Source organism: Capra hircus, chromosome 1 (assembly GCF_001704415.2).
Source record: "Capra hircus breed San Clemente chromosome 1, ASM170441v1, whole genome shotgun sequence".
Lineage (NCBI taxonomy): Eukaryota > Metazoa > Chordata > Mammalia > Artiodactyla > Bovidae > Capra > Capra hircus.
The window spans coordinates 70,013,660-70,034,866 of record NC_030808.1 but is presented as its reverse complement, the minus strand read 5'-3'; the positions used below and the strand labels follow the sequence as shown (position 1 = coordinate 70,034,866).

The 21,207-nt window shown below is 36.7% G+C and overlaps 1 protein-coding gene across 10 annotated transcripts in view; it reads left to right on the top strand.

Annotated features, from left to right (window-relative positions):
* LRCH3 (leucine rich repeats and calponin homology domain containing 3) overlaps positions 1-21,207 on the top strand; it is a 110,902-nt gene that overhangs the window by 66,496 nt on the left and 23,199 nt on the right. For 6 of the 10 annotated variants that reach the window (XM_018045974.1, XM_018045948.1, XM_018045955.1 and 3 more), the window contains exons 11-17: positions 4,842-4,893; positions 5,277-5,426; positions 9,983-10,033; positions 11,556-11,609; positions 15,795-15,866; positions 19,468-19,516; positions 20,305-20,412. In XM_018045974.1, the coding sequence (XP_017901463.1) occupies positions 4,842-4,893; positions 5,277-5,426; positions 9,983-10,033; positions 11,556-11,609; positions 15,795-15,866; positions 19,468-19,516; positions 20,305-20,412 (536 nt within the window). The remainder of the gene's footprint in view (positions 1-4,841; positions 4,894-5,276; positions 5,427-9,982; positions 10,034-11,555; positions 11,610-15,794; positions 15,867-19,467; positions 19,517-20,304; positions 20,413-21,207) is intronic. The other 4 variants (XM_018045983.1, XM_018045952.1, XM_018045967.1 and 1 more) reach the window with 3 other exon arrangements.

Here is a 21,207-nt window from a genome sequence, read left to right as displayed (position 1 = left end):
AACAAAATCACCTCAGAATGGTTGGCAACTCTCAGGCTCACAAAACTTGCCTGTAACCTGAGTGATGTTGCATTGCTTCATGTGTGTGCTCAGTCATATCCAACTCTTAACGACCCTGTGGGCTGTAGCCTGCCAGGCTCCTCAGTCCATGGAGTTTTCCAGGCAAGAATACTGAAACGGGTTGCCGTTTCCTTCTTCAGAGGATCTTTCCAACTCAGGAATCCAGCCTGCGGCTCCTGCATCTCTTGCGTTGCAGGAAGAATCCTTACCTCTTGAGCTATTGGGGCTTCCCAACCTGAGGAATATGTTAATCTACAAAGTGTCGATCAACTCTTCTGTTACAAAGACTGAAAGGAATTGAGTTAGTTTATAGACTGCTACTAGCTTGTTAGTCACTGCTGAAAAGAAAAGTTGTTTGCTTTTTTCCTCCCAGTCCTCCTCCCCTCCCATCACCCCCCATGTGCATTTCTTCATACCTCCCCCTCCCCCACACAAACAGATACAATCTGCCTGAGGATTAAGAAAGGTAAAGAGGTATGTTAAGAGTATTATGATAAATTGGGAACTGTTTTATAACTGTTTGCTAAGATGGAATAAATAAATTTTTAGTTAAAATAACAAAACTATCATTTATTTTATATATCAAAAAAAATTTTAAGGGCTCACTTATAACCTGATTGGCATTTTAGTTCAGGAGAGATGATAATGTCAGGCTAGGTCCTATGAAGTACGTTAATTTCTACTGGAAGCAGTATAGTATTAAAGAAATACCTGGATATTTTTAGTTTCATGTTACATAGACAAAACTAGAAAAGCTACTATATTAAATGTGATATGATGAACAAAGAAAAGCAGAAGGGCAGTTCCGAGTCTGTCATACAGAGGTACAGTTGTGGTTTACCCAGCTCAAGTAAGTTCAAGATTTAAAAACGCAGAATTACAAACCTGTATTTTTGTGTCAATATCCCATATCTTTGAGAGGAAGATATATCACTGCCATTTGTTTAAATAATATTTCTTGAGCACTGCAATAGTCTGGTTATGTTCTAGGTCCCTGATGTCACATAGTTAACCTTTAACAACGCAACAACAGACAAATACATGTAACAAATACCAGGTACCGCTCAGTGCTACGAAGAAAAATAAAGCAGGATGAAAGAGTTAATACTAAGTCAGGTTGAGGGGAAAGCGAGAGCCACTGTATGAGGTAATGATGTTTTGATCGAAACCTCAAGGAGGGATCAAGGATTCTGGCTGTCTAGGGGAGGAACAGTCCAGGCAGAAGCCATTACAGAGGAACATACTTGGTGTGCTCCAGGAGCACTAAGGAGTGTAAGTAAGGCAGAACCGTTTTGAAGTGTGAGATGAAAATTAAGCTGTGCTTATGTTCTACTTGAGATCTCCCTGTAGCTCAAACGGTAAAGACTCTCCCTGTGATGCGGGAGACCAAGGTTCGATCCCTGGGTCGAACCCCTGGAGAACGGGATGGCAACCCACTCCAGTGTTCTTGCCAGGAGAATCCCATGGACAGAGGAGCCTGGTGGGTTACACAGTCTGTGGGGTCACAAAGAGTCGGACACGAGTGAGGGACTAACATACATACAATGTATGTTCTACTTGAGATGCTGCTAGAAGTTCGGTGGTGTTACCAGGTAAGCAGGTCTAGATACATAAATTTAGAGTGAAGGGGAGAGAATTAAGGCTTAAACGACTAGATTGTTTGTTGTTATTGTTCAGTTGCTAAGTTGTGTCCATCTCTTTGCGACTGCAAATACTTATCAGGTACTCTTATACTCTGCAGCACACCATGCTCTTCTATCCTCCACGTCTCCTGGAGTTTGCTCAAGTTCATGTCCATTGAGTTGGTGATGCTATCTAATCATCTCACCCTCTGCTGCCACCTTCTCCTGTTGCCTTCAGTCTTTCCCAGGGTCTTTTCCAGTGAGTCAGCTCTCACTTAAGGTGGCCAAAGTATCAGAGCTTCAGCTTCAGCATTAGTCCTTTCAGTGAATATTCAAGGTTGATTTCCTTTAGGATGGATTGGTTTGATCTCCTTGCAGTCCAAGAGACTCTCAAGAGTGTTCTTCAGCATCACAGTTCGAAAGCATCAGTTCTTTGGCATTCAGTCTACTTTATGGTCCAACTCTCACATCTGTACATGACTACTGGAAAAACCATAACTTTGACTATACGGACCTTTGTTGGCAAAGTGATGTCTCTGCTTGTATGCTGTCTAGGCTTGTCATAGCTTTCCTTCCAACAAGCAAACATCTTTTAATTTCATGGCTGCAGTCACCGTCTGTAGTGATTGTGGAGCCCAAGAAAATAAAATCTGTTAGTGCTTCTACTTTTTCCCTTTCTATTTATAATGAAGTGATGGGACTAGTTGCCATGATCTTGGTTTTTTAAATGTTGAGTTTCAAGCCAGCTTTTTCACTCTCCTTTTCATCTTCGTCAAGAAGCTCTTTAGCTTCACTTCACTTTCTGCCATTAGAGTGGTATCATCTGCATGTCTGAGACTATTGATATTTCTCCTGGCAGTCTTGATTCTAGTTTGTGATTCATCCAGCCCAGCATTTTGTGCGATGTACTTTGTGTGTAAGTTAAATAAGCAGGATGACAATATATATAGCTTTTCCCAATTTTGAACCAGTCCATTGTTCCATGTTCAGTTCTAACTGTTGCTTCTTGACCCGCATACACATTTCTCAGGAGACAGGTAAGATGGTCTGGTACTCCCATTTCTTTAAGAATTTGCCACAGTTTGTTTTAATCCACACAGTCAAAGGCCTTAGTATAGTCAGTGAAGCAGAAGTAAATGTTTTTCTGGAATTCCCTTGCTTTCTCTGATCCAGCTGATGCTGGCAATTAGATCTCTGGTTCCTCTGCCACTTCAGAACCCAGCTTGTACATCTGGAAGTTCTCAGTTCACATACTGCTGAAGCCTGTCTTAAAGGATTTTGAGTATAACCTTGCTAGCATGTGAAATGAACATAATGGTAAGGTAGTAGAGACAAGGAGGAATGGTTATGGAAATAGGAGAAAGAAGGTCATGTCCCAGAGGCTAAGTGAAGAGATATTCTCAAGACATGTGGGGAGAGAGAAGCAAATCTCACATACTGCTGAAAGGTTCAGGAAGGTGAGGGCTGAGAATAAATATTGGATTTGGACATGTAAAGCGCCCAAATTGAAGAGAGCAGTTTCAGTGAAGTTGTGAGGACAGATCCAGATTGGAGTGGGTTCAAAATAAAATGGGATGAGATGAAGTGGAAACAGTGAATTCAACCAACTTTTGAGATTTGGTGTAAAAAAAGAGGGTGAAGAAATGAGGATATAAAGATGTATATTAAAAAGTTTTGCTTAAAAAGCGTTATTAAAGAAAAATGTTCAAATCAGGGCACATACACCCACTTGAGATGGTTTTATATGATCCTTTCTGGTATAGTTTATCTATAGATGGCCAATAAAAACTATAAGAAATGTAAACAGTGAAGTTGGTAATTTGGGACAAACTTGCACTTAATGCCAGTTATTCTAGTACATGGTCCTGAAGTCACTCATCTCTCATTCTTTATTGGTTATATCCCAGTTAAAAATCTTATCCTACCGATACATTCCTCTCTTTTCTTGCGAGACTTGTGACTGAGTGTGCTCTGGTTAGCCGTGCTAGGATTAAGGTTGGCGAGGATTAATAGAAAGTTAAGGAAGTTTTAAATCTCTACCTTTAACATTATTTTAAATCTTGTATAGGAAGTTATTAAGTAGTTAATTTGGTAGGCATTAAATAATTTATTCTGTTCCTTTTAAAAATTATAAACAAATTATTCTGTCAGTTTTTTTAATGCCTAGAAATTTAAAAAAAATTTTGTGAATACTTCAAAGATTTGAAACCAATATAAGAAAAAAATGTAGCATGAAAGAACAATAGACTAGCTTAAGTTTTTGTTTTCTTATATATTATATTTTTAAACTTTAGGAAATACAGCAAGAAATAAATACCAAAATATAAGAATTAACACTGATAAAACTGAAAAGCAAGTTTTACTGTTTTTTTTTAAGCATCAAATCAGGTTTCATATTTTTCTTAAAGATAAAAATCAACAAAATCTTTAATTATGTTACTAAAATTGCTCTTCAATTAAAAATGAGAGTAGATGTGCTCTACACATAAAGTTAGTGGACTTCCCTGGTGGCTCAGATGATAAAGCATCTGCCTACAGTGTGGGAGACCTGGGTTCGATCCCTAGGTCAGGAAGATCCTCTGGAGAAGGAAATGGCAACCCACTCCAGTACTCCTGCCTGGAAAATCTCATGGACAGAGGAGCGTAGTATGCTACAGTCCATGGGGTTGCAAAGAGTCGAAAACGATTGAGCAACTTCGCTTCGCTTCACTTCACACGTAAAGTTATAGGTTCTGTAGTATTCCAGAACTGTGTTGATAAAGTGGCTTTGTGTATAAACCATCTCTATGTACATGTATCTTGTTTCAGTCCTAGTAAAAAATAAGATGTAGTTCTGTGAGCTGTAAAGAAACAATACTGTTTGAAAGTGATCTCAAATAACTATCATCAGCACTGGCTGACATAGACAGTTGTTCACTATGTATAGTTTGATCGGTGATATCATCACATGAAATATGAGTTGGAGACATCAGGTGTTCCTGTAGCTTAATTTAATGACTTGGGCTCAAGTTTATAAAATGCAGTTGGTCTTTCAGTGTTGACCAGACAGTTTGCCTGCTGATTAGTAGAAAACTACATTGACAATAAAATTCCACTTATCTTTTATTTATCTGTCTTATCAAAGAGTTTTTTCTTTTCTATTTTTCTTTTTTGGATCAGAGTTCCAGCTGAGCCATCTTCTCTCTTATCACAATCACCAAGTCACAATCAGGTAAAAAAAAATTTTCCAGTTTTAGTTTCTTTTTAAATTAAGATGATTTTCTTCTTTTATAATATTTAAATTGCAGTTAATTCCCAAACATCTCTAAATTGTATTACCTGTCTCTTCAATCTACAATTAACATAATGTGCAACTGATATGAGTAGCAATGTGTTATAGAGAAAGTACCAGAGAGAAAATAAGTCTCTATAATACGTATCAGAACACAGTGCAGAAACGGGAACAAATTAACAATAAGCACATCTGAAGAAATGCTCAGTGAATGCAAAGTAAAAATGGCTTGGGTCAGCAGTAGTTTCCCAAAATTGATAAAGAATATTAGTAAGTTGATCTTTATCCCTGCTTGCATATGCAAAATGATCCTCTTATTCCAGTTTTCACAGATGGACCTGGAACTTCATCGGAGAAGAGAACAATTAGTAGAACGTACTCGGAGAGAGGCACAACTTGCTGCCCTGCAGTATGAGGAGGAGAAAATAAGGACCAAGCAGATTCAGAGAGATGCTGTCCTGGACTTTGTCAAGGTGAGTTCTTTGGGTTCATTGAATGGTACTCCTAAAGCTTCTTAGAATTAAGTGCGTATTTGTTTCACTGAGGCTGTCAGGTTTTATTGTCTTCATGGGGGGAAAAATTGATAATCATAAGAATTCTTGAGTAAATAGTATAACTGTCTCCTGTTTGTGATTAATTAACTGTCCTCAAAGGTAGATAGGCTTGAGGATAACCGGAAGTGATTGATCTTGCTTTTAGGACAGAGGTAGTCTCTTACTCTTAATTAGCTATCTGTCATTAGACGTATCACTTTACTGTCCAGCTGGTGTTTCCTAAATCTCTAGTGCATCATGAAAGTGAAAATGCTGTGTAAACTGTAAAGTGCCATGAAGATTTAAACTATCGTTACCTGAACCTATCACTCACTTCCTTACCTCAAAAATTTGCAAGGCTCACAGGCTTAATACTTTAGTCATCTTGGATTCTTTCCTTTCTGTTTTCTCCCCAGCTACTCAGTTAATAATCCTTATTAACACTTCTGTTTTTAACAGACTCTATAGTTGTCTCTAAATCTGGTTCACTTTTTTGGCCTGTGTTACTTACATCTTTTTGTTCTGCAGTCACCTTAGGTTTTTTTTTTTCTTTTTAAAATAATTATATTTTCGCATGTTTAATGTATGTCTTTCCCAGGAATTCCCTGGTGGTCCAGTGGTTAGGACTCTATGCTCTCACTGCCACAGGCCCTTGTTGGATTCCTGGTCAGGGAACTAAAATCCCACAAGCTTAGTGGCATGGCCCATATATATGTATCTGTCTCTCATTTATCTGTAAACTCCATGAAGAAAGGGACATGTTCTTTCTATCATGTTTATTCACTGATGTTTCTCTAGGTCTAACCAAGCCTTAGCCAACAGTAAAGCTCAGTAAATACTTTTTAAATGATTGAACAGATGAATCACTCATCCTCTAATTGCTTTCTCTTTTTTCATAACTGTAGCCAAAGTGTGTCTTCTTTAACTACCATACACATGATAAATTCTTATATTTTTTTCAAATGTATGAAGCCTGCAATGATGATATTTGACGCCCAGAGAGGATAAGAGTTTTCCTAAGGTTAAATACTCAGCTAGTAAGTGGCAGAGCAAAGATTCTAATCGAGACAAACTGAATAGAAAATGGAAATGAAGCGGATAGAAAATAAATAGTTTCTTTAAAAAAAAAAATCTTGATGGTAACTAGACTTATCATGGTGATCACTTTGATACAGAAATAGGAAATCATTATATTGTGTACCAGGAACTAATATAGTGTTGTTGATCAGTTATACTTCAAAAACAGACAAGCTCATTAAAAAAGAGGTGAGAATTGTGATTACCAGAGGCATGGCATGGGGAAGGGGGAATTTGATGAAGGTATCCAAAAGGTACAAACTTCCAGTCATACGATAAATAAGAATTAGAGATGTAATGTATTAATACAGTATATATGTTAAATGTGAAAGTTGTTAAGAAAGTATATCCTAAAAGTTCATCATTTCATCGTTGTTGTTTTTTCTTTTATTTTGAATCTGTATGAGATGGTAGATATCACTAAACTTATTATGGTAATCATTTCATGACTTCTGTAAGTCAGATCATAGTGCTCTCTGCCATAAACTGATAACAATGCTATGTGTGAACTAACTAATGTGCTTAGTTGCTCAAGTTGTGTCTGACTCTTTGTGACCCCACGGACTGTAGCACACCAACCTCCTCTGTCCTTGGGCATTCTCCAGGCAAGAATACTGGAGTGGGTTGCCATGCCCTCCTCCAGGGGATTTTCCCAACCCGGTGATCGAACCCAGGTCTCCCACATTGCAGGCAGATTCTTACATCTCAATAAAACTGGAAAGAAAAAAGAAAGGGGGATGGGCTGGCTCAAATCCCTGGTCAAGGACCAGAATGCTTTACTGACTCTCAGTTAATGATAATGGCTAACCAGCCTCTTGAGAAATCTGTATGCAGGTCAGGAAGCAGCAGTTAGAACTGGACATAGAACAACAGACTGGTTCCAAATAGGAAAAGGAGTGCATCAAGACTGTATATTGTCACCCTGCTTATTTAACTTCTATGCAGAGTACATCGTGAGAAACGCTGGACTGGAAGAAACACAAGCTGGAATCAAGATTGCCGGGAGAAGTATCAATAACCTCAGATATGCAGATGACACCACCCATATGGCAGAAAATGAAGAGGAACTGAAAAGCCTCTTGATGAAAGTGAAAGAGGAGAGTAAAAAAGTTGGCTTAAAGCTCAACATTCAGAAAACGAAGATCGTGGCATCAGGTCCCATCACTTCATGGGAAATAGATGGGGAAACAGTGGAAACAGTGTCAGACTTAATTTTTTGGGCTTCACAATCACTGCAGATGGTGATTGCAGCCATGAAATTAAAAGACACCTACTCCTTGGAAGAAAAGTTATGACCAACCTAGATAGCATATTCAAAAGCAGAGACATCACTTTGCCGACTAAGGTCCTTCTAGTCAAGGCTATGATTTTTCCAGTGGTCATGTATGGGATGTGAGAGTTGGACTGTGAAGAAGGCTGAGCACCGAAGAATTGAGGCTTTTGAACTGTGGTGTTGGAGAAGACTCTTGAGAGTCCCTTAGACTGCAAGGAGATCCAACCAGTCCATTCTGAAGGAGATCAGCCCTGGGATTTCTTTGGAAGGAATGATGCTAAAGCTGAAACTCCAGTACTTTGGCCACCTCATGCGAAGAGTTGATTGATTGGAAAAGACTGATGCTGGGAGGGATTCGGGGCAGGAGGAGAAGAGGATGACAGAGGATGAGATGGCTGAATGGCATCACTGACTCGATGGATGTGAGTCTGAGTGAACTCCGGGAGTTGGTGATGGACAGGGAGGCCTGGCATGCTGCAATTCATGGGGTCGCAAAGAGTGGGACACCACTGAGCAACTGAACTGAACTGAACACATATTATGTCCTAAGTGGTGTTCTATGCATTTCACATAAAATAACTCAGTTAACTTGCCTTATGTGGAAGTCATATAACTAGTAAGAGATAATTACATTGTAGATAGCCTTGATTAAAGGTCAAATTGGAGTTTGATCTTGAACAGTTAGGCAGACAAGAGCAATTTTAGTTCGTAAGCAGGAGAAAAACATGAGAAGGAAGGTACTTCTGAAAAACTAATCTCATGTAAGAACATATCAGCAAGAAAATGAAATAGAGAGTAATTGCGGTAATTAGATGAAGGCATAAAACTAGACAATCTCTTGTTTCCTAAGGAAAAGCAGTGTTGTCCAGTGGTAAGGTCCTAGTATCAGAAATACCTGAATTTGAGTCTAGCTTTGCTACTAGGCATATGCTTGATTTTTGGAAAGTTACTGAGCCATTCTATGCCTTTATTTTCCTTATTTGTATAATATTTAACAGTTAAATAGCGACTATTTGAGAATAACTGTGGCTGCACCTAGTACTTTTATTAGTATGGTATGTGCTACACTCCTTGCTACCACAAAGCGTTTTATAAAATAACAAGAGTTTTTAGAAGAAGCATCATTATATCCTATACATAGATGTGTAGTGAATGTTAAAAAATCATTGACAATGAATGGGGAAAAAAAGGTTCCAAAGCAAGATTTTGAAGCTAAAAGAATGGTTTTAATGGGAATTAGCTCTGTGGAAAGAAGGTCAGATTTAGAGTCAGAAGACATAGGTACAAATCTGAGTTCTGCTGCTTACTTTGTGACCTTGCACAGACCATACAAACTCTCTGCTGCTAAGTCACTTCAGTCGTGTCCGACTCTGTGCGACCCCATAGACGGCAGCCCACCAGGCTCCCCAGTCCCTGGGATTCTCCAGGCAAGGATGCTGGAGTGGGTTGCCATTTCCTTCTCCAATACAAACTCTCTATCCTCAATTTTTTCATCTTTAAAGAATATGATTATGGTGATTATCTCACAGAATAAGAAGAATCACTTGAGATACTGTATATAGGAACACATTGTAAAACACTCAGTGCAGATATTGTGAGATTGTTAATTGACGTAATTACAGAAATTAGCAAGTTAAACGTAAGAGCCAGTTATTATGGGAAATGGAAGAGTTTTTTTAGTTATGTTGAACATAAGATGACAGTGGGGTTTCCAGGCAGAGAGTTTCCACAAACATTTGAAATACAAGCCTGAAATTTGGCTGACGGGAGAGAGCTAAAGCTGTTAGCATTGGAGTAATATTTGAAGCCATTAGAGAAAGAATGATTTCATTGAGAAAATATAGTGAGAGATCACTACTCTGTGAATATGTTTTTATCCGTGTACATATTTTAAAAAGCGTAGTTTTTTAAATGTTACGTTTATAGATGCCTGTATACACAGAAAAGTGTATATCAGCTTACTGCTTTTCCACATTTAAAATATAAGCTACTTAAGGAAAGGGTAGCATCTTGTAACCAGTTAATTTAGAAAAGTGTCATACATAAGAGATACAGAAATTAATGTGAGTGGTTATTTAATGAACAGAATTTTTCATTTCCAGTGTTCCAAATTCTAACCAACTTCCCTTTCTTGTGGGGTATATAGCAAAAAGCATCGCAAAGTCCACAAAAACAACACACCCCCTTAGTTGGTGAGGTAAGTTTATATAATCACCTTTCTTTGAAATTTTTTATTACTGCAATGAAAATGAAATAGTTTGCATGTGATTATCATATGTTTTTAGTGATCAAATTATTGGCATTTTCTTTTTTCCCTTCACAAAAATGTACTTACTAGGGAAAAAGACACAGGCCAGGAAGTTTATCACAATCTATAGATCAGGATTTTTTTTTTAATTTATACACATCCATCTGGAGGTTATTTATTACCCTCCTTGCATCCCCAGCAGAGATATCATCTCCCTCATCCATTTTCAAAGCTACTGTGTAATGAGAGATGGTCCTGAGATCTGTATCTAACACAGGTGATTGGTGTCAGTATTAAACCAAAAGCTCTACATAGTATTTCCACTTCGGAGCTCATTTCCTAAGTGTGTATGTTATTGGTTATACTTTGTACACATTAATTTTATCATAAGTTGTACATTTTCATTACAGATTGACATGTGAGATTAATTACTTATTAACCTTTTTGAAAATCTGGGCATCTGTTTTGATCTGTTAAACTGATGCTTACTAAATAAGTTTTTTTCTTGTAGTTGGCTTTTTCATTAGCTACTTTCCTTTGACTTTGCCTTTTTATTTTTTGAGTTTATGATCACCACTTCCTTAAGGATGCATTAACATGTTTTTTCATGTGAATGATGACTTTGTTTTTTGTAAAATAAGTTATTTGAAAACCTAACACATGGGGCTTTATAAGCATCAGTTTTCAGCATGGTGTTTTCGTAGCACAAGTGTTTCTAGATTAGTAAAATATATTGGAAATGTTTTAAATTATTCATTATAAAGTTTTTTAAATCTTTGACGTATAGTAACTGTTTTTGTTCATTTATTTGAGAACTTGGGCATTGGTGTAACACCCAAAAGATTCACTCAAGCATTTTCAGTTGTCTTTTCTTCTCATGGTAATAACTGTACAAACTTTTGACAGTCAGAATTTGATAAGTTAATATACTCTTGCTTTTTTACCCAAACATTTCCTTCTTAATGATCCTTCTGGAGTAATTCATTATATAAAACTAAAGCTCTTCAGGAAAATGACATGTACAGTTTAAAATTTCCAATTGTACCCTTGTTTTGTCTTGAAAGGTAATGAAGAGATGCTTGGAATAGGAGGCATGACTCTTGGGTTTATTGTTTTGAATTTATCACTAGCTCACTAAATAAGCAGAAATTCTTTATGTTATTGCTACATCTGTACTTCAGCTTTCTCTTCTTAGAACAGAGAATAATCTCCTGTTGCCTCCTCACTTTAGAAAGTTTTTAGGCAGTAAAATCATATTTGAAATTGTTTAAGTTCTTGAGAAGAAAATCATTACTCACAACTTACTAGCTGTTATGATGCATGAATTCTGAATGACTGTGAATGTGGTCCTGTATGTTGGCATCTTTACAAGTATATGTTAGTATGTCTCTCTGCGTGTGTATTTGTGAAATTTGTCCTGTGTGTGCATAGCTTGGTTTTGACACTGCTTCATTTTTCTCCACCTCTCCAGTGTCCCTTCCCATCCAGAAGGTCTCAGCACACTGATGATAGTGCCTTGTTAGTGGTAAGAACCTTGCACAAAATGGAGTTTTACATTGCTGTAAGATTGGAGAATAGCTATTGTACTTTTCTTTCTGAATTGATCTAAATACCATAAAACATGATGAGCATCATTACTGAATGCTTTGCAAGTAGTTAGAACGTCTCCCAACATTACTTTTCATGATTTACCCAGTATTCCAAGTATTCTGCAGATGTGATTCAAATACCTTTATTAGTGTTCTCAAAAGTAAAACATCTGCATTGAGAACCATATGGCTTTGTAGGTGTGTTGGAGGGGATGGCATAATATATTAGTTTTTAAAATGAAATTTCGAATTACAGATGTACATTGTTAATCATTAATTTGTTTTGTGAGTCACCTGTATGATGAATGGTTCCCTTATTACTTCATGATGCTAATTATATGACTGTATATTTGACACCCTATTTTATTATCTATTTTAAGCTACTGAAAATCCCAAACTTTAAAAAAATACTTCCATCTCAAGATTATCCCTCCATACCCATTTTATGTTTTAAACTCAGGGAAACATTAACTTGGAATGCTATCTACTGATCTTTGTTAACATTAGTTTGCTTTTCTTTTTAAATTTTATTTGATTTTATTGAACACATGCAAATTTAGAAGATAACCGTAAAACACATTGGTTTACTTATTGTCTGTTTCATCAGATGAAAATGAGTATAACACGAGAACTTTATTGGTAGTCTCATTTTTATCAGCTTTGCAAGAGGATTCTAACCATTTACACAGTTGGTTTTCCCATCATGTTTTATGTTACTTTTTTCACTGTAGTATTGAAAACCAGCAGTTCAAAAGCCTATTGTCTGTAGCAGTTCCTGTCTTAGGAGCTGATAACTGCTGCCTCTGTGCATGCTATTGCATGAACTACATGTACGTCAGCATGAGGTTCCTGTTACATAAACTTTCACTGTCAAAATCTCTGTTCTGCAATCATCATTTCCTTTATGATGGATAAAGCACATTTTAACTGGGCAGTCTTATAAAGAAATAAGCTTCTGGAGTTTTAGTTGAAGTTAATTGGCTTGAGAAGCAAATAATAAATTAATGTAGAAAAATACTGAGAGCCTGTGATGACCCAGACACTGTACCAGCATTATTTCATTCATCCTCACAGTAGCCTAAAGAGGTAAGGGTAAACTTAACACCATTTTACAAATGATTACTGAGGCACAGAATGTTTTGTCCAGATGTGACTTATCCAAGATCACATAGCTAATAAGTACAAGGCTGGTTCAGATCTAGATCCGGGTGACTTAAAACCTGCATGAACATCGTGCTGTGTTGTACTATAATTGAAAACACTTTAGGGAACTGAAGATTAGATTTAATAACACATATAGTAAGTGCTGAATGCCCAGACTTTTTTATCAAGGAAAAAGTGGAATTTGGAAAAACAGCCACAAAATCCCCCCTTAGTGTGAAATTTGAAATTTCAGCCATTTTCAAACACATACACTAGTATTTTACTTAATAGTATTCATGTCTGGCATAAATTAGACGGCCTTTAAAAGCAAGAACCATGTCTCAGATATTTTTGCATGCCAAATAGTGTCCAACATGTACACAAAGAGCCATTTTTTAAATCATACCTCTCCTCTGATCTTATCAAAACTACACTTAAATGACTTTTAAGAGCTTAAGTATTATCTTCACATGGTAGAATAAAGTCCATATACTTCTTAACATGGTCTGCAAACCCTTTAGAATAAGTTGCAGACTTCTTAACATGGCCTATAAGTTCCTGTGCACTCTGGCTATTATCTGTCTCTCATTTCTGGTCTCATGCTATGTCAGCATTTTTTTCTGCTCTACAGATATGAGAAACCCTTTCCTACCTCAGGATCTTTACAAATGCTGTTCCATCTGCGTGCAGTGTCTCTCATTCCCTCCATATACCCCTTGGTTGACTCCTACTGATCTATCTGGTATCAACTTAAATGTCACATCCTTAAAATGGCCTTTGCAACACTGCTTAACCCCAAATCAGTTCTCCACTGTTACTCATCTTCATTGTACTTTTAGGTGGGAGTTTATTGTTTTTTATATCCCTCCCCCAACAATAGACTGTTAGATTATAAGTTTCATGGGCATGGGGATATTCTTTGTTGCATTTACCTATGTGTACTCAATCCCTATCATAATTCCTGGGATATATTAGTTATTAATTACTAATAAGTAATTCCTGAATAATTTGGAAGTTTTATGTATTCTTTACGTGTAATAATTGCTTGTTTGTTAAGGTAGCCAAGTGGTTACAATTAGGTGTTTTCACTACAGTGGCCCAGGTTCAGTCTAAGGAACTAAGATCCTGCAAGTTGCATGGTGTGGCCAAAATAAAAAAATAAAATCACAGTCAGGATAAAAAGAAAAAGTTGTCAAAAAAAGTTTCATGATGAGAAGGTCTGATGATACAGCAAGTAAATGTTGAATTTGATTTAAAGACCTTGAAATATGGGATTTGACATAAGTATTAGAAATGTTTAATATCTGTTACACTAACATTCTTTTATGGTTGCCCTTCAGGCTCTGTTGCTTTCGTATATATTACATCTATGTCTAGCCCATCTCTAGATACTAGCAAGTATCTAGACTCATTTCACTTCTTCTTCCCTCCATTCCTTTTTTCCTTCTTTGCCAGCTTAGTGCTAGACACTAGCAAAGATTTGGACTCATTTCACTTCCTCTTCTCTCCATTCATTTCTTCCTCCTTTGCCAACAAAGTGCCATTTAGCCTTTTTATACTTGATTGGGCTTCTCTGGAAGCTCACATGATAAAGAATCTGCCTGCAGTGTGGGAGACCTGCGTTTGATCCCCAGCATTCAATCCCTGGGTTGGGAAGCTCCCCTGGAGGAGAACATGGCAAACCACTCCAGTAGTCTTTCCTGGAAAATCCCCATGGACAGAGGAGGCTGGTGGGCTACAGTCTGTGGGATCTCAGAGTCAGACATGACTGTGACTAAACACACAGGACATACTTGAGATTGACAGTAATTCAAGTCCATTTGATTATAAGGAAGCCCAGGAAATCTAAACAAGTAAAAGCATATAAAATGTAAGACTGCTGTCACAGTCTGTTCTTGTACATTTCTTTTTTCACTTTTTTCTACCTTAAGATAGATAATGTTACTGTGAGTATTACGTGCTTTTTTTTTTTGCACACATGAAAAAAACATTGCTATCTATCAGCTCATTAAAATTATAGTTGTATTTATTTTATTGATCATCTTACCTTTTTCTAAATACCACTTGTGTTCCTGTTCATTTATCCCATGATTCAGGTATTTGTGATCATAGTTTAATTTTTTTAAATTATTTAACTTATAAAGACTTTAATATCTTTAAGCCTTTGGCATTTTTAACAAGTAAAATCCCACCCAAGCACCCTTTGTGAAAGTCTTGTCTTCTCTGATTTCCATTCCCCACCAGTAAAAAAAAAATTGTCATGTTTTAAACAACTTTTATCTATAAAATTCTATATAATGATTATAACAGTATCTCTAATATATTTAACTAGTTGTATGTATTCATAGATTGGTGAAAGGATAAAAGATTCAAACAAATGGAAAATTGTATGTTTTAGAGGTCATTTGGACTTTGACAGAAGCAGAAATGAAATGCTGGTTTATCCTTAAGGTGTGATGCAAAACCCTTATATCCTGGCATCTCACACCAGAGCCATTAAACTGAATTATAATAAATCTAATTTGGATTAATATTAAAATACTGCCCTTATTCATGCCAGTTCTGGTCAGTTAAAACGAAGTCTTTGACTCGATTTGTTTCCCCTGCTATAGGAATAGCACAGGACTCATTTGTTTCTAAGGCTGTTTTGCTATTAAAAAAAATTATGTTCTATTTTATTTCTCTGTTAAATCATGTCTTTCACTTCTTGATTAATGTGGTATGGGGTATTGAAATAGTTGAATTAAAGGTGGAGAAACTGTGTTAAATCACAGGCCTTTTCTCCCAGGTGTTCTTTCTGCCCTGTCAATGTCTTAATGAACCATTTGAAAGTTTCTCAGTGACCTTTCCTTTTCTGCTTTTACTGAGAAGATCTGCCTGCCTGCCTGCCTGCCTGCCTGCCTGCCTGCCTGCCTGCCTGACATTTTGCTAACGTAAATGCTGCCTTCTGTTTCTTCTCTTTTTCTTTTGCAATTTAGTCGCTGTCAGGTGTGAATCAAGTGGGTTCTGCTGCTACCCTGCCTCATGCTTCTGCCTTCAGGCCTCTTCAGGTATCAGTACATCTCGTTATTGTAATTTACCAGGAACTTTTGCAAGTTTTATTATGCCAGAAACATAGAGCCTTCATTAATTATTTACATTGATATTTTACTTGAAGTATTCTCATTTTATTATCAAAGAATTTTTTGATCATGAGTTTACTTTGTAACTTTGTTACTATTTTACTTTGATCATGAGTTTTTATTTGAATTAACTGTTGGCTAAGTGCATGCGAAATAACTTGAGTCCCAGTCTCCTTGGGAGACTGTCGCTGCTAAAACCCTTTTATAGTAGGGGTCAGTAAGCTATGGTCCCTAGGCCACCTGTTTCTGTTTGATTGACACACAGCCACTCCCATGTGTCTATGGCTGCTTTTGTGCTTAAGTGGGAAATTACAGTGGAGATCATATGTAAGTGTAAATTAAAAACCTGTGGTGTTTTATTTTTTGAAGGCTTCCCTCTAAGGATGATAATTCCATGCTTATTATCATTTGATACATAAATGATTAATAATCCTCATTGTCAACCAGGTCCTCTCCTTGTCTAACTTATATCTGTCCTCCTGTGATTTACACCTCGCCTGTTTCTTCTTTTCTTTTCAGAGTGGAGATTTTCTAGTTATTTAGCAGTTCTTATGTAGGGGAATCTTTATAATTGGAAATTATCATGGTGCCTCCCTTGTCTTCTCTGTAAATTAAGCTTTGGCCCTTTTATGTCCCTTTCCTAGCCTGTTTGTCCTTACGGACTTTCACAAGTTCTCCACCTCCATTTGACTCCATGGTCCCCCTCATTAGAGCCCACATGGTGCTGAGCATGAAACCAGGGTTATTCACATCTCTACCCGAGTGTTAGGTTGGGGTTTTCCTTTTCAGTGTTCATTTTACTCAGTACCCACTGTAATTCTCAAATGTTTTAATTATACTCCTAAATGATAATAATTTCTAAATATTGTATCTTGTTTTCCTGCTTAATTTTTATTTGTGAACATTTAAAATTTTCTAGCGTACCAGAATACTTCAGAATCTCAAGTCATGTCCTTCCAGATGCTAACTCCAGCTTACATCTGTAAACCTGATAAACCTTCTTTCTGTTTCTTATTGAAGCTACTCATACCTGAATGACTTCTGAAAAAGCTTTCTAATTCTCTTCTATATTAACCTTTTGTTAGCCTTTCTCAGTACGTTCCTTATTTGAACAACACAGAAAATTATCTGAGGGACTGTTTTCAAAATTTCAAGGAAGGTATATAAGAGAAAAGTTAATTTGTTACAGTAAGGCTATCAGCATGGTTTGAGCTAATTGTTTTAGTATAGTGGAGTACAAATCAGTTAGATTTACAGTTTCAATAAAAACATATTTTAAAAGTCCCCATTTTATAAGTCCCCTCTAGTCTGGCTTTGTTTTTCATTACACCCAACTGTATGTTATCTTTTGGTACTTCTGGAGGTGAGAAGATTTGCTGCCATTCAGTGGAATGTGTTTTAGCTCTTCCTTATCTAGTTCAGTTCAGTTGCTCAGTCGTGTCCAACTCTTTGCAATGCCATGGACTGCAGCACGCCAGGCCTCCCTGTCCGTCATCAACTCCCAGAGTTTACTCAGACTCACGTCCATTGAGTTGGTGATGCCATCCAACCATCTCATCCTCTGTCATCCCCTTCTCCTCCCACCTTCAGTCTTTCTCAGCATCAGGGTCTTTTCAAATGAGTCAGTTCTTCGCATCAGGTGGGTGAAGTATTGGAGTTTCAGCTTTAACATCAGTCCTTCCAGTGAATATTCAGGACTTATTTCCTTTAGGATGGACTGGTTGGGTCTCCTTGCTGTGTAAGGGACTCACTAGAGTCTTCTCCAACACCACAGTTCAAAAGCATCAATTCTTCGGCGCTCAGCTTTCTTTATGGTCCTACTCTCACATCCATACATGACTACTGGAAAAACCATAGCTTTGACTAGATGGACCTTTGTTGGCAAAGTAATGTCTCTGCTTCTTAATATGCTGTCCAGGTTGGTCATAACTTTTCTTCCTAGGAGCAAGCGTCTTTTAATTTCATGACTGCAGTCACCATCTGCAGTGATTTTGGAGCCCCCCAAAATAAAGTCTGTCACTGTTTCCAGTGTTTCCCCCTCTGTTTGCCATGAAGTGATGGGACCAAGTGCCATGATCCTTATCTAGTAGAGTTGCCTATTAACTTTATCATTTTATTCCTAAATGTGTTAAAAGTTTCTAATCTATCTCACAGTAATAGGTCTTTTTAAATTTTTCTTTCCCTCTGTATCTGGAATAATCTCTACTTATGTTTTTCAGTTTGTACCATTGGTCCTTCAGTAGGTCTTTGTTGAGCTAACTAGCTTTCTCCTTCCTATCTCATATTCTTTGAAGATAAGGATAGTCTTTTGTTCTGTCACAAAGATATCCAGCTTTTGCCTCACTTGCCTGTTCATTCCCTTTACTAGTGCCTGTTGCTCTTACTTTAAACTTGTTATTTAAATTCCCATTTCTTCTCAGCATCCTAAACTTTGTTTACTGGCATCATTATACTTGATGAACATGTTGTTTTTTTCACTAATGAAGATGTGATACAGTTCTTCACTCAAGAATGCAGCTTACTTTTTAAGTCTTAATTCTTGGCCTGAGAGTATCAAATCAAGGAATCATTACCTCAGAATTGTTTTTCAGATCATTCCAGGAATTTTCTCAACAGCATGGCTTCTGTTTATTTATAGCAGTTAAAATTTCCTTTCATCATTAATTTCACCTACCCAACTATAATTTGAGATAAAAGATTTCTGCAAATACTGAAACCCAAAAGGGAGAATAAAGCATGGGAGTGTGTATATGTGTATGTGTGTGTTTTAAAGTCATTCTGTTCAAAAATGTCTCAGTTACCATAAATTATTGAGTACAATTCATTAATCATTGAATATAACTTGATATCAAGTCCTGAAAAACTTGTTAATTCTAGCTTTTGTTGATTTTACTTCTCTGCCATGTCTTTAATATCTTTAACCCAGCTAACCAATACTTCTTTTTTAATTAGCTTAACTCCAGTCCCTTTTTTTAGGTATACGTTATACCAGTTGAGCTACTTCTCTCTCCTTTATAGTTCCTTTGGTCAATAAATTAAAAAGATCTTAGATTCAAATACTAGTCTCAAAATACAGCTATCATCTTGCACCATCTTATTTCCTAGCTGAAATGAAGAAACCTTCATTACTCTTTCTTAAAACATTATTTGAGGAGTAGAGGAGAAATACTTTAGAAAGTATCCCAGAAAAACACTATTGTAAAATAAAATTTTATTCTCTCCTATACATTTCCCAATAAAATTTTCTGCCTTAGGATGATTTAATTTTTTACAGTCTTAGGAAAGACCTGTTACATAATAGAACTATCTTTAGAGAATGTGTTACTTAAATCTTATACTCTCTAGAACCAAGTAAGAGATTTGGCATTAAAAAATATTCAAAATTAATTTATTATACCAAATTCTCATTTCTAAATTTCATTTTGAATTGAGTTGCATGATTTTTTTCTTTTATAATCCTTAAGTTACCACAACTGTGGAAAGTACCTCTTCTTGAATAATAAGTATTGATGTATTTATTTCTCCACAGAATGATGACAGATCTAATGCTGTATCAAATTCACCTACAACAGAAACAGGTAATAGACACAAAAGTACAGTTAACCACATCCTGATTATAATTCTTTACCAGGATTTTCCTGATAAATTCCTTCTTAGATGGCAGTGGCTTCCTTTTCTGAGAAATCAGGCACAAATATGGGAGCCCTGCACATTTTTCATTTTTTAATTCAAGTTGTTTAGCTACTCAGCCTTTTGATACAAAAAAATGAGTATTTGCTAGCAGGGCTGTAGGTTGGCACAAGACTATTTAATTTATTAACATTCATTCTGTCTTTATTGATACACCAAGAATAACATGACAGTTAAAAATGCATACATGAAACTTCACTGGTGGTCCAGTAGTTAAGAATCCACCTTTCAAAGCAGAGAGTGTAGGTTTCATCCCCGGTTGGAGAACTAAGATCCCACATGTCGTGGAGCAGCTAAGCCCACATACCACAACTAGAGTCCATGCACCACAGTGAAAGATTCAAACGAACAGGGAATTCCCTGGTGGCCTAGTGGTTAGGATTCCGGGCTTTCACTGCCGTGGTCTGGTTTCAATCCCCGATTGGGGAACTGAGACTCCACAAGCCATGTGGCATGGCCTAAAAAATAAAAACACATACAAACAGCCCTCCTGTTTTCAGGGTTACTTTTCTGTACCAGATTTTTCTATTAATAAACAAAATTATTATTTTATATCATTGCAACATTTAACATTTCTTTTTCATTTATCATTTATTGAACTTTGGTCATGTCTATTATTATATTTAATTTTTTTCCATCTCCTTTAATTTTATTTTGCTTTTCCATGCTGATTCAGCTCATCATTCCTCTGCGTATTCTTTTCCTGCTGCTATCCAGAAAAACCAGCCCCAGCGCCCTGAAAGCTTCCTTTTCCGAGGAGCTGTCAGGACAGAAACAAATAAAGGTAGGTGGTAGTGACTAAAAGAGGGATAGGGGAGGAGATGGTTATACAATGACATTAACTGCTAACATGCTTTTAAATTTCTCCCCTTGGCAATCCAATGGTTAGGACTCAGTGCTCTCACTGCCAGGGCCCAGGTTCAATCCGTGGTCAGGGAACTAAGATCCTGTAACCTGTGTGATGTGGCCAAGCAAAAACAAAAAACAATAATAAACTTCTACCCTTTGGTGTCACTGAGACAAAGTTTTAAGCCCTGCATTTGTCTGTGATCTCACTGACATTAAAGGAAGAGAATCTTAATCTTGCTCAAATTCATTTTGTTCAGAAAGTTTCTTAGTTCACCTAAAAGCAGGTTATAGTGTTTGAACAAAAAAAATACTCTTTTAGGGCTTCAGGGAATGAATGTCTCTTCTCCCTATAACGTCCTGTTAGATTTTTGCATTGGTAAAAGCTGTCTATATTGTTAAAGAAATGAATCAGTAATTTAAAAGCAGATCTACTTAGTCTCATGGTTTTTAGTTAATATGGCAAATCTCTGCTGATCCCCAAAGAATTACCTAAATGTGGAAACAGACATTTCACTCCCAAAATTACTGTTAATGTAACTGGTTAGAAACAGTGAGATTTAAACTCAAACCAGAGGTGTGCTGCTGGTGGGACTCTAAATTAGCATAGAAAACTGCTTACATTATCTGCTAATGCTGAATACTTGTTGAGTTCGTCAGGTAGTTCACTTGATTTTAGATAAAAATAAAAGAAAATTTTCATTTTCATGAAGAACTTCATTGAACAAACATT